Source organism: Rhinolophus sinicus, linkage group LG11, assembly GCF_036562045.2.
Source record: "Rhinolophus sinicus isolate RSC01 linkage group LG11, ASM3656204v1, whole genome shotgun sequence".
NCBI classification, from domain to species: domain Eukaryota; kingdom Metazoa; phylum Chordata; class Mammalia; order Chiroptera; family Rhinolophidae; genus Rhinolophus; species Rhinolophus sinicus.
In genome coordinates, this window is record NC_133760.1 from 14444972 (window position 1) to 14456057 (window position 11086).

Genomic DNA, 11086 nt, shown 5'->3' on the forward strand with positions numbered 1-11086 from the left:
AAGTAGTGTATGTGGTTTGCAAGTTTTTCTACTTTGCATTTCTTGGAGATTTTTCCAGTTTAAAACATTATTTTTTACTACTGTGTGGTGTTTTAGAGTATAGACATAGCATTCCTAATTTAACCAGTCCCCTACTGATACTCATTTAGGTTACTGTAATGAACAGCCTCATATATGCTTTACAATTATTTATACCATTATGACATCTTTTTATATCAGCTCACATAGATCTATCTTTTTAACAGCCACAGAGAATTCTAGTCCAAAGATATAACATGAGTTATGCAACTCATCCCCTGCTGATGGATATTAGGTTGTTTTCAATTTTTCACCTTCACAGATAATGACTTCTTTGACCATTAGAGATTTTTTAAAGTATGTTTTTAAAAGCTGACATCTGAATTCAGCATTTGCAGACCTTCAGCAGACCAGTGAGTAAATGAGGGCCCTGAGAAACTTCATTTGATGGGAAGGAAGCCAGGCCCTCCTGGCAGGGCCTAATTGCTTAAAATGGCCAAAGGATGGGCTTACTTCAGAGAGAACAAAAGAGCAAAGATGAAATTCTTAAACAGTTTGTTGTCAGTCATGTACCCTTAGAGAACTTACTGGAAGCTTTGGTCCCTAACAGGGATGTCTGTCACCTGTACTGGCCCAGCAGTCCTGCACTCTGATTTTCCTTTGATAAATAACCTCCTTTTCAACACCACCCCTGGATGCATCCTTAGCAGGATCATTAACCCAGGTGTCCTCTCCTGCCTAACAAAAGGGTGGGCCTAGAACCTAAACCAAGACAGCGAGATTTAATCCCTGACCTTGGCTAAAGCTATTGGGACAGAGGCCCTTTCTCGCCTCTGTGTTGCTTAGCTATAAAGATGTATGTCTGGTGTCGCAGAGAAATCCTGCCTTAGAATGAAGCAGGTTTCCTGGAAACCTAGACTGAACCCCTAGATTCAGCCCTACATGGGCCAATAAATTCCACTTTATGTTTCAGTCAGTACCAGTTGGGTTTTTGTCACTTCCATTGGAAGAGTTCTTGTTCATTCACTTTTGCCCCAGAAGAAAACAAATTAAGTCACTCAACCAGTATGTATTGATTTATTATTAGATATGCTCAGCCCAGGGCTGGGAGATGCTGGGGACAATAAAGTGACCATGACAGAGCTTGTCCACCCCTCACGGCAATCCCAGTCTACCAAGAACATAAATAGACAAGCACAAGCTACTCAGTCATAATGGCGACATCCACCATGAAGGAGGAGCTCAGGGAGCACAAGAGAGGCGTCTGTGAATGGGGTGGTGAGATCTGAGGATACTGATACATGGACCAGGAATCAACAAATGAAATGAGGTTAAGGGCTAAGGGCCCATGCGTACATGTCCAGGGGTTCAGGGCACCCCCAACTCCCAGTAGGGCTCAGAAACCTGTAAGAGATCTTGGCAGTAGAAGGAGGGAAGGAGGAGGGAGGTGGGAAGGGGCGGGGTCAGGCGGTCATCCAGGCCTGAGCCAGAGGCAGCAGGAGCAGGAGCAGGAGCAGGAGGCCGAGGCGTGCACCTGGCCTTCCCTTCTCGTTCCTCACAATGTGGTATAGAAATACATGGCTATCAGCATCACCGGGAGCTGGATGAGGAGGCAGTCAGGTGAGGGGGGATAGCCCCACACCCACATCCCACCCAGCCCATTGGCTCCCGGCCTCTCACCGTCCACATCAGGATGGCAAACCCGAACCACGAGATGCCCCATGTGTAGCTGTCGATGGCATGGCCAATGTGTTCAAAACAGCCCTGGGCAGGGAGAAAGTGAGGGTTTGAGAAAATGCCCAGAGAGGCTGGCTCCTGAAAGCAAGAATCACTGTGTGAAATCACTTCCTTCCTTGAGCCTTGGTTTTCTCACCTGTGCATTGGGGATCATGACAGAGTCTACCTCCCAGGGTGGTTTCAGGGAGAAGGGATACGGCCTTGAACCCAGGCCTTGCAGAAGAGGTGGTTTCCTGGTGGTCACTATGACAGCCTGAGGGCAATTGTGTTTAGAGCTGGCTGTCCATGCTGCCCACAAGTTCCAAGGCTTTGAAATCTGCCTTTTGGAGCAGTCCAGTGCCGACGTCTCCTCATTTAGAGAAGAGGCCAAGTAGGGCCACAGCCCCACGCCAGTCACCTTCATGGACCCCTGCCCCAACTTGGGAGCAGCCAAGAACAAAGGTTCCGAGTGTGTGCCCTGGAGTCAGGCAGGACCAATTTGGGGGCCAGCTCTGCCATTAGCTGGCTGTGGGGCCTAAGTATGAATCTGACCTTCTGAGCCTCAGTTTCCCCATCTGTGAAGTGGTGACCTTAACAGAACTGCCCTCTGAAAGCAGTTGTGGGGAGTCCATGAGATGATGCCTGGAAGCACTCTGCACATAGTCTGAGCTGGAAACAGGTCTGTCCGATGCTGAGAGGGTGATGGTGTGCACACAGGCTCCCTTCTCCATGACACCTGATCTAAGATACACTGCCGAAGGGCCCCAGGCAGCCAAGCGTGGCCAGAGGGACCACTGGGGCCACTTCTCTTGGCCTAACCTCCTCTGGTTTCTCTCTCTGCCTCTGCACTCTCCTTTCAGTAGTTAAAGCACCTGTATGGAGCATAACTGACTGAGTGACCTCTCAGTTTCTTCATCTGTAAAATGGGATTATTATCATCTTTACCTCATCAGGCTGTGGTGAGAAATAAGATAAAAACTTAAAGCAATTAGAAAGATGCCTGGTACAAAGTAAAACTCAATAGATGTAGGTTGTTATTGGTGCTTTGCTATAGCTATTATTATTGTTGCTCGTATTTCCAGACAACCTGAGAAAAGTTGCAGATGCCAGGTCTGAGTAAGACAGCCCCTGTATGTATCCTGCTGACTTGCAGAGGAAGAGAGGGACAGAAGGAGGGAGAGTTGAGAGAACCAGAGAAGGGAAAGAAAGTCAGAGAGGGGAGGAGGAGGTGACAGACAGTGGAAGGGAGGAAGAGATAGAAGAACCAGAGAGGGCCAGAGAGGCCACAGACAGGTGCAGCAGTGGGGAGGGGACCCACCTTGGTGAACAGGTAGTCCACGTGGCCCAGGCGGCAGCCTTCTTCATTGAGGGGGATGAAGTTGCCAGTCCTCCGACAGCACAGAGGGGGCCAGGGGAACACCACCTCAGGGGTGGCCGCCCGGAAGGCTGATGTGAAGTTCACCCAGTCCATAGGACCAGATGTGCCACAGCACTCTTGCTGGAGAGAAAGGCAGGGGTCAGGGAGGCTGCGGCTCAGAGTGGACAGCTGCTCGCCTGAGGTCACACAGCGAGGAACGACAAGGTTGTCCTGCACCACAACAGGGCCCAACGTCCCCATGTCCTGGGCCTCAAAGAGGAAGGCGGTGTCTGTGTGTATCAGCAAAAACTAGAAGATATTGGTTCTAGGACTAAGAGGCTGATGGAGGGTTGGGATCAAACCCACACTGATTTATTTTAAAATTCTTTTGAATTAGGTGTCCACAAAACCTGAGGTAAATGACACCAAAAGGTGGATTTCTGGCTTCTCCTAGGCCCTGTAGATATTTATTATATGGCCCCTGAAGGATGAATATGGCCCCTGAAGGCCCTTTCAAGCATGGGTTCCAATCCTGGCTAGCTGTGTGACTAGAGTCAAACTGGGACCTCAGTTTTGCTTGGATCCCCAGTATTCTCCGCTGTGCTGCTGTGTCATGTTGGGTTTAATTAAGAACGTGCTTTCTAGAACCTGGCATCCTAGGTTTGAATCTTTCTGGTTCTGTGACTTACCAGCTGTGTGAACTTGTGCAAGCCACTCAACCTCTTGCCTCAGTTTCCTCATCGCCAAAAAGCTGATCTCCCTCACAGGGTGGTTGTTAGGACTAAATAAGCTTGACAAGTGCCTTGGACAGTGCTAAACAGAAGTTAGTGCCCGTTAAGTGTTTGTTGTTAATGCAATATGTGTAATGAGTAAGAGCAGGGGCTCTGCATCTAGGCTGCCAGGTGTGGATCCCAGCTCTGTCACTTACCAACCATATGACCCTGGGCAAGTGACTTTCCCTTTTTGTTTTTTGGGGGGCTGTATACCTCATCTGGAAAATGACAATGACCAGAGCCTCCCTCATAAGAACCACGAGTGGATATCATCCAGCAATGGGCCTAGTGGGAGCCCTACCTCCCTCTGTGGTCAGACCCCCAGGTCCTCCAGCCCTGCTCACCCCCCTGCCCACCTCCATCATGATGCGGTCCCAGAGGCGGGTCAGTTCTCGGCCCTGGTCCGTGTCCGCACTGTAGAATGTCAGCATCTGCTTGGTAATCAGGGATGGGTTGGACACCATCTGCGGAGGGAATAGAGACCCAGAAAGGATAGGGTCTATCTGGGCTGGATGGGGAGAGGGGTCAGCCTCCACCCTCAGCAGAGACCCTCACCACACTCCCCCCGGAAGTCATGCCCCTCCCCTGGCCTCTGCCCGGCTCACATAGTCTCGGTGGGTGTAGGACGTGATACAGGAGGCACACTCGAAGATGTAGACGATGAGCATGAGCGACAGGTACTGGGGAGAGACGGAGGGAAGGAGCGACACACAGCCTTGTCAGGGCAAAGCCTATGAAGTTATGAAGTCACACACCGCTACCCTTCCTCCCCACCTCGTCCCCCAGGAATGGACTGATAGATAGAAATGCACTTTTTTTTTTTAAGTGTAGGACAGCGTGAACGGTAGAATCTACGTGGTGGGCATACAGCTGTTCGCTGCTCAGGCTTTCACATTTTCCATGTTTGAAGTTTTTCATAATGAAATGTTAGGGGAAAACGAAATCAAGAAAAAATATGTAAAGTATTTGCTGAAGTTAACTATGGGCTTGGATGCAGTAAAATTAATGTCTACTTTAGAAAAGAAAAAAAGACATTCTCGAGACAACCAGGGACATTTGAACACACACTGGGTATTGGAAGACAGATACAAAGGAGCTAGGGTGAATTTTGCAGGTGGGCCAGTGGCGTGGTTGTGCAAAAAAAAAGAAGAAAGATTCTTGACTGATGTTTAATGAAAATTATTTTCCTGTCCTCACCTCTCACCTTCACCCTTAAAGCAACAGGGTGAAGTGTGGTACAACATGCCCGACTGCTTTAAAACAATATCCTTATCACTCAGAGAAATGTGCACTCAAGTATTTACAGGTAAATGACTTGGTGTCTGGAATGTGCTTCAAAATACCGCAGGAAAGAAAAATGTGGGCAGGCAGAGAGTGGAGTAGAGAAGACAAAGTGAGCCAGTCTGCGGTTGATTATGTTGAAATTAGGTGATAGGTACGCAGACTTCATCACGCCATTCTCTCCAGTCTATGTTTGAAATGTCCCATAAAATATATATTTTCAATTATATATGTTTTCAATATATATGTTTTCAATTCTGTGTCTTTGTTAATGGCAAACTAATAGGGGAGAGAGAAAAGACACAAACTTTTTTTTTTGCTAGTTGGGTGAACTTTTAGGGCTTTTGTTAAATTGTTATGCCAGAGAATTAAATGCAGAAAAGAAATTTTAAAAGAAGGAAAACAGTTTTTCCTGTTTTCCATCTTCCTTATGGTAAAGCCAAAGTCCTTATCAAGGCCCGCAAGGGCCACCTCATAGGCCCAACTTCCCTTTCTCCCCTCATCCTTCATGCCCACCCCTCCCCCAGTCTTCTCCCCACCACTCCATCCACCCTCACCTCACCGCCTCTCTCATCCCCGCCCCCACTTGGCTCCAGCCACACCGGCCTCCTCTGGCTTCAGAGCCTTTGCTCTTGCTGTTCCCTCCACCTGGAATACTCACGCAGGCTCACTCCTCACCTCCCATAGGTGCTTTCTCTGGCTGCCAGGCCTTCTCTCTGCCTTCCCCGCTGCAGCTCTCCCTTCCCTGGTCACTGTCTCCCACTCTCAAAGCACCCTCCCCTAGGGCAAACGCTTTATGTTTTGCTCACTACATAGCCCTAGTGCAGGGGTGTCCAAACTGCGGCCCGCAGGCCAACTGTGGCCCACAATCCATTTTTAATTGGCCCGCAGCAAATTCCAAAAATATATTTAGTTTATTTAAATAAACCAGGGGAGGCAATATGTAATTCACCTCGAGTGAGTGGCCCGGCTGTTTGTGTATTTTACTGCATATGGCCCTTGGTAAAAAAACGTTGAAAAAAGTTTGGACACCCCTGCCCTAGTGCCTACCATAGGGCTTGGCACATGGTTCTTGCTCAATAAACATTTGCTGATTAAATAAGCAGGTGCTCCTGGGAAGCTAAAGGGCCCTCAAGTGTAGAGGAAGCACAGCATTAGCTCTGTGTCAGTGGGGCCAGGATTGAAATCACTGCTCTCCCTGTCACCTAGGCTTTGGCCTCTTTGAACCTCAGTTTCCTTATCCGGTAAATGGGTAGAAAAGCACTAACTTCAGGGAGGACTGAGAGAGCTCATTTTCTAAACTGCTTAGTCTAGTGTCCAGGTACATGAAATGCCCTGGGAAGTGTGGGTATTGTTGCAATTATTGTTGTTGGCAGAGATTAAGAGCACAGGCTTAAGCGCTGAACTGCTCAGGTTTAAATCCTGGTTCTGTCACTCACTTGCGTTGTGACCCTCAATAAGGAACTTGTTTCTCTGTGCCTCAGTTTCAATTCTGTCAAATTGGCTCGCGATGATGATGATGATGGTATCTCATGGTGGGTTGTGAGGAATAAATGAACGAATCCACGTAAAGCATTTAAAAAGTAGTGAGTGCTCATTAGATGGTAGCTGTGTTATCATTACTGCCATTGCTATTGACAGACTTCATGAGCACAGACTCTGAAGACCAACTATTTGAGGCTCAAATCCCAGTCCTGCTACTTAAGAGCCATCTTCCTGTACAGAGAGCTTCCTTCCCTTCCTTCCCTGTGCCCAGTTTTCTTTCTGAAATGATAGGGATGGCCGAGCCTAGGTCATTGGGTTATGGGAAGGTGAAATGAAATGATTGCCACGAGGCCCGAGTGTGGTGCCATGCTTAACACACTGGCTGTGGTGGTGGTTGCTGTTATGACCCACCCGTCCCCACCCCTCCCCCTGGGGCCTCACCGTGAGGATCATGGACCGCCGGCGGCAGAGCGCTGCTCCCACACCAAAGCTGGCCACAACGAAGAAGGAGAAGCCGCAGAAGATGGCGATCCAGGCGCCAGCAAAGACGTCATCCTTGCCTGAGACGCCCATCAGTGGGTATACACGGTACTGGTCAGCTGTCACCCATACTGTCTCAGCAAACAGGGCCAGGCCTGACAGCTGGACAGGACAGCTGGTTAGAAAGGCCTGCTCAGGGGCAGCAGCCCTGGCTGCAGCAGTCTCTGTGAGCAAGCTTCTTCCCCATTCTGAGCCTCCACTGCTTGCTCGGTAAAGTGGGCACATAAGAGCAGCAAAGACATTGCCTTCCATGAGCAGGGATGAGGCTGGACAGAGACCAGAAGGAAAGGGAAGGCCCAGGCAGACCCCTGACCCCTCAGGGCTGCCAGCTGCTTCAAGGAGACAAGATGCCACATGCAAAGCCTGGAGCACGTGGCTGGCACAGAGGAGCTGCTCGGTCAACCCGTCCTCCCTTACTATTGTTATTTCCTGAAGAGGCGAATCTGGCCATCGCCAGAACAATTACAAAGGCATCAACCCTTTGGTCCAGCAATACCACTTGCAGAAATCAATCCTACACATACACCTGCCCAGACGGGAAAATCGCAGACCCACAAGGTGATGCCCTGCAGCACCGCGGGCAGAGGAACCAGGATGCCACACAACGCAGTGCTATGCAGTTGTGGAAAAGGGTGAGGAGGCTCTGAGGACTCCTGTGCAGTGGCTACAGACTACGTGAGCAGGAAGAAATGAGAGGCACGAAACAGGATGTGGAACGAGCTACATCTGGGGCAAGAAAGGGGAGAAAATAGTATATATCCTCCTATTACTTGTAGTTGTTGAAATGTTGGAGAAACTAAAACATCTGGTTACTTGTGGGGTAAGGGATGGGGAACAAGAGAGAGGAAACTTCTTGGTGGATACCTCTGACAACAATCAAACGAACACTCCTAGCGTATGTATGAGGTGCCAAGCATTAGGCCTCTAACTGGTTTCTCTGTGATGATCATTATTGTTACCAGCTGTCGTGTACATTGTTGTTATGGCCAATACAGAGTAACCACGTGTGCCAATTGGTCTAAGCACATTAATCCAATAACTCATTTTATCCTCTCCGCATTACTATTTTATCTCCGTCTTCCACATGAGAAAATTGAGGCCCAGAGAAGGGACATCACAGGCCCCAGGTTCCACAATAGAAAGTGGCAGACCTGGGATTTGAACCCAGGCTGTCTACCTCCAGAGCCATTTACAGATATGACATATTTTCTTTACACAACATTAAATATTAAGTAAAAGACATTGTTATTATTCATTATTATGGGCCTCCTGTGTGCCAAACAGGCGCCTTATGTCTATAATCACGTTAACGACGATAGCTAGCATTTGTCAAGCACTTTTTCCGAGCTGAGGGCCATACATGGATTAATCCACACTAACATCCCGATAATGAGGACATAATCTATAGATGGGGAAACAGGCACAGGGAAGTAAAGTCACTTGCTCAAGGTCACGTAGCTGGGGAGAGGCAGACCTGGGACTCAAACCCAGCCTGCTCTGACTTGAGAGCTTGCAGCACTGGCCTGCTGGGGAGTGCTGGGCCCATGGCACCCACCCCAGGATCAGGACTGCCCCCTTCTCCCCACCCGCCCACTCAGCTCCCAGCACTGGGGATGTCTCACCAGAATAATGATGTTGCCCACGACCAGCAGCCCCACCACAATCGGAGACCCCTTCTCTGCCTCTGCTGCTGCAGAAGCCATAGTCCTGCCTGGGACACATGAGCAGGAATGAGGCCAGGAAAAGGCCAGGAGGGGAGGGAGGGCCCAGCTGGACCACCGCCTCCACTCCACACCCCCGCTGCCAGGGACTGCTTCTGGCTTTCTCCTGGGCCCAGGGTGGTACTGAATGGGCCCAGCTTCCTTCAACCCCAGTGGTGGCCCATTTTACAGAAGAGGAAAGTGTGGCTGAAGCAGGGCAGTCACTAGTCAGAGCCCAGTGCTGGCCTTCCTTGAGCCTCAAACCTCCCCAGCTTCCCCTGCCCATCCAGACTCCGAGTCCCCTACTCACCTTCTCTGCCTGAAGCTTGTCTGGCCAGCCCCTCCCAAAGTGGCTCCCTATATATGCCCAGGCCCCTCCTTGGGCCAGTCTCCCAGGAAGGGGGGAGGGTATCTGGAGGAGGAGACAAGAGGTCAAGCAGGCAGACCAGCGTGAGAGAACAGCTTTATGTGACCCCACCCCTACCCCCACCCCCCACCCTAAGTGATTTATAGACCTGAAATTCCAGATTGTGCTAGTGTCTGGCCACATGGGCAGGGTGACGTGCAGGTGGCTTCTGATTCCCAGGTTACCGAGGTGGGAGGGTGGGGGGGTTGGGAGGGTGAGTGCACCACCTGATGTCTCTCCTTAGGACATGGACCTTCCTGGGAGCAGGAGAGAGATCCAAGTCAGACCTGCACACAAATCCTGAATCCCAGAACTGCCCCCTCTGCTGGTGGTCCCCCCTCTCCAAGACTAGGAGCACAGGAGGAGGCCCAGGTAGGGACCCTGGCAGGCAAGGATAGTGCTGGACCAAGGCAGGGAGGTAGGAAGGAGATGAGGGGGCAGTTGGGCGGGATGCTCAGAAGGCTGATTGTATGGGCTCTGGACCGAGGAGAGAGGATGGCAGGAGATGCGCGTGGGAGGGGAGTTCGAGATGAGTGTACAATGAGGGGGAAAAGAAGTGTGCCAGAAAAAGGGAGGGGACACACTGAATGGACTTGGTGGGAGAAAAGCCCCCCTCCCACCACCACCACCACCACCACCACCACCACCACCACCACCACCACCACCACCACCACCACCACACGTAGAGACAAAGCAGGATCATGGTGAGGAGCCAAAGGTGGAACCGTCTTCAAGGCTGCAGAATCAGAGAGCTAGGTTCAAATCCTAGCTCTGTTTCCTCTGTGCTGCGGGACTTGGTGTGTACAATTGCATTTGCAGAATGGGTATCATCGGACCACTTTTCTGGGCGGCAGTGGGAACTGAGTGCGGAAATGTGTGCCAAGGGTCTTTTAGTCCTGGTGTGCAGCAAGTGGCCCAGCCTCAGCAGCAGCGCTCCACAGAGTCACACATTCCCTCCGATGGGATCCCCTAGTGGCAGAAGAGTGGTTCCGCAGGCATAAGTGGTGGCTTGGGGCCCCCAGTCCCTCCCCAGAACTTTTCAATGAGGAGAGCCAGGTGTATGCGAAATGGGCAAACAAATGGAACTTGAAATTCTGATATCAAGACACTGGCTTGGTAGTAAGACGCACGAGATATTTTCCAAGTAAAATGGATAATTAGGTTTTTAGTTAATCCACTTTACATTCAAAATAGTTTTTTTGTTGATTTACATTTATATTAAGGACTAATGAGAAAATTTAAATAATAATGTACATGACCTATCAAGTATATTTTATAAGCTTTAGCTAAAATAATTTGCCAAATGATAGAACCAGGCTAACAATATGAAATATTTTTATTTTCAAATAGTTGGTAACTGTTAGTAGTTGGAAGTTATGTAAAATGTCCAGTAAAAGCAAAAAGGTGACATCATTTAATGTCACCAGACATAAAAGGGATCCATCTTTTTCTGAAGCATGAAGCCAGTGTACTTTAACGTCAAACTTGAATTTTCACTATTCTTTCTATTATATAAGCCAGTCTTCAAACATACTTTGAACTGCTAATTACTTCCTTTAAAAAAAATCACAATGCCAAGATGTCCTAAAGATGACATATGCCTACCTTAACTCTAGTATATAGGTTAAAGGACAAAAGTATTAAAAATAACTATAGCTACCATTAGTTAAGGGGGGGAAGTAACAGTAGAGTTTTTGTATGCAGTCGAAGTTGTTATCAGCAACTTTACTGAATTCATTTATTAGTTCTAACACTTTTTTTGGTATTTAGGATTTTCTCTGCATAAGATCATCTTCAGAGACCATTTTAC

The 11086-nt window shown here is 49.1% G+C and overlaps 1 protein-coding gene across 1 annotated transcript; it reads right to left on the reverse strand.

The window, feature by feature from the left end:
• Nucleotides 1-1079: 1079 nt before the first annotated feature.
• Nucleotides 1080-9902, reverse strand: UPK1A (uroplakin 1A). Its single transcript, XM_019710605.2, has 9 exons — nt 9386-9902; nt 9181-9282; nt 8793-8881; nt 7072-7272; nt 4470-4544; nt 4221-4328; nt 3053-3232; nt 1699-1782; nt 1080-1618 (listed from the first exon to the last, which is right to left on the reverse strand). The coding sequence occupies exons 3-9, from the start codon at nt 8871-8873 to the stop codon at nt 1574-1576; spliced, it is 774 nt and encodes a 257-aa protein (XP_019566164.1). The 5' UTR covers nt 8874-8881; nt 9181-9282; nt 9386-9902; the 3' UTR covers nt 1080-1573.
• Between the last annotated feature and the right edge of the window lie 1184 nt (nt 9903-11086).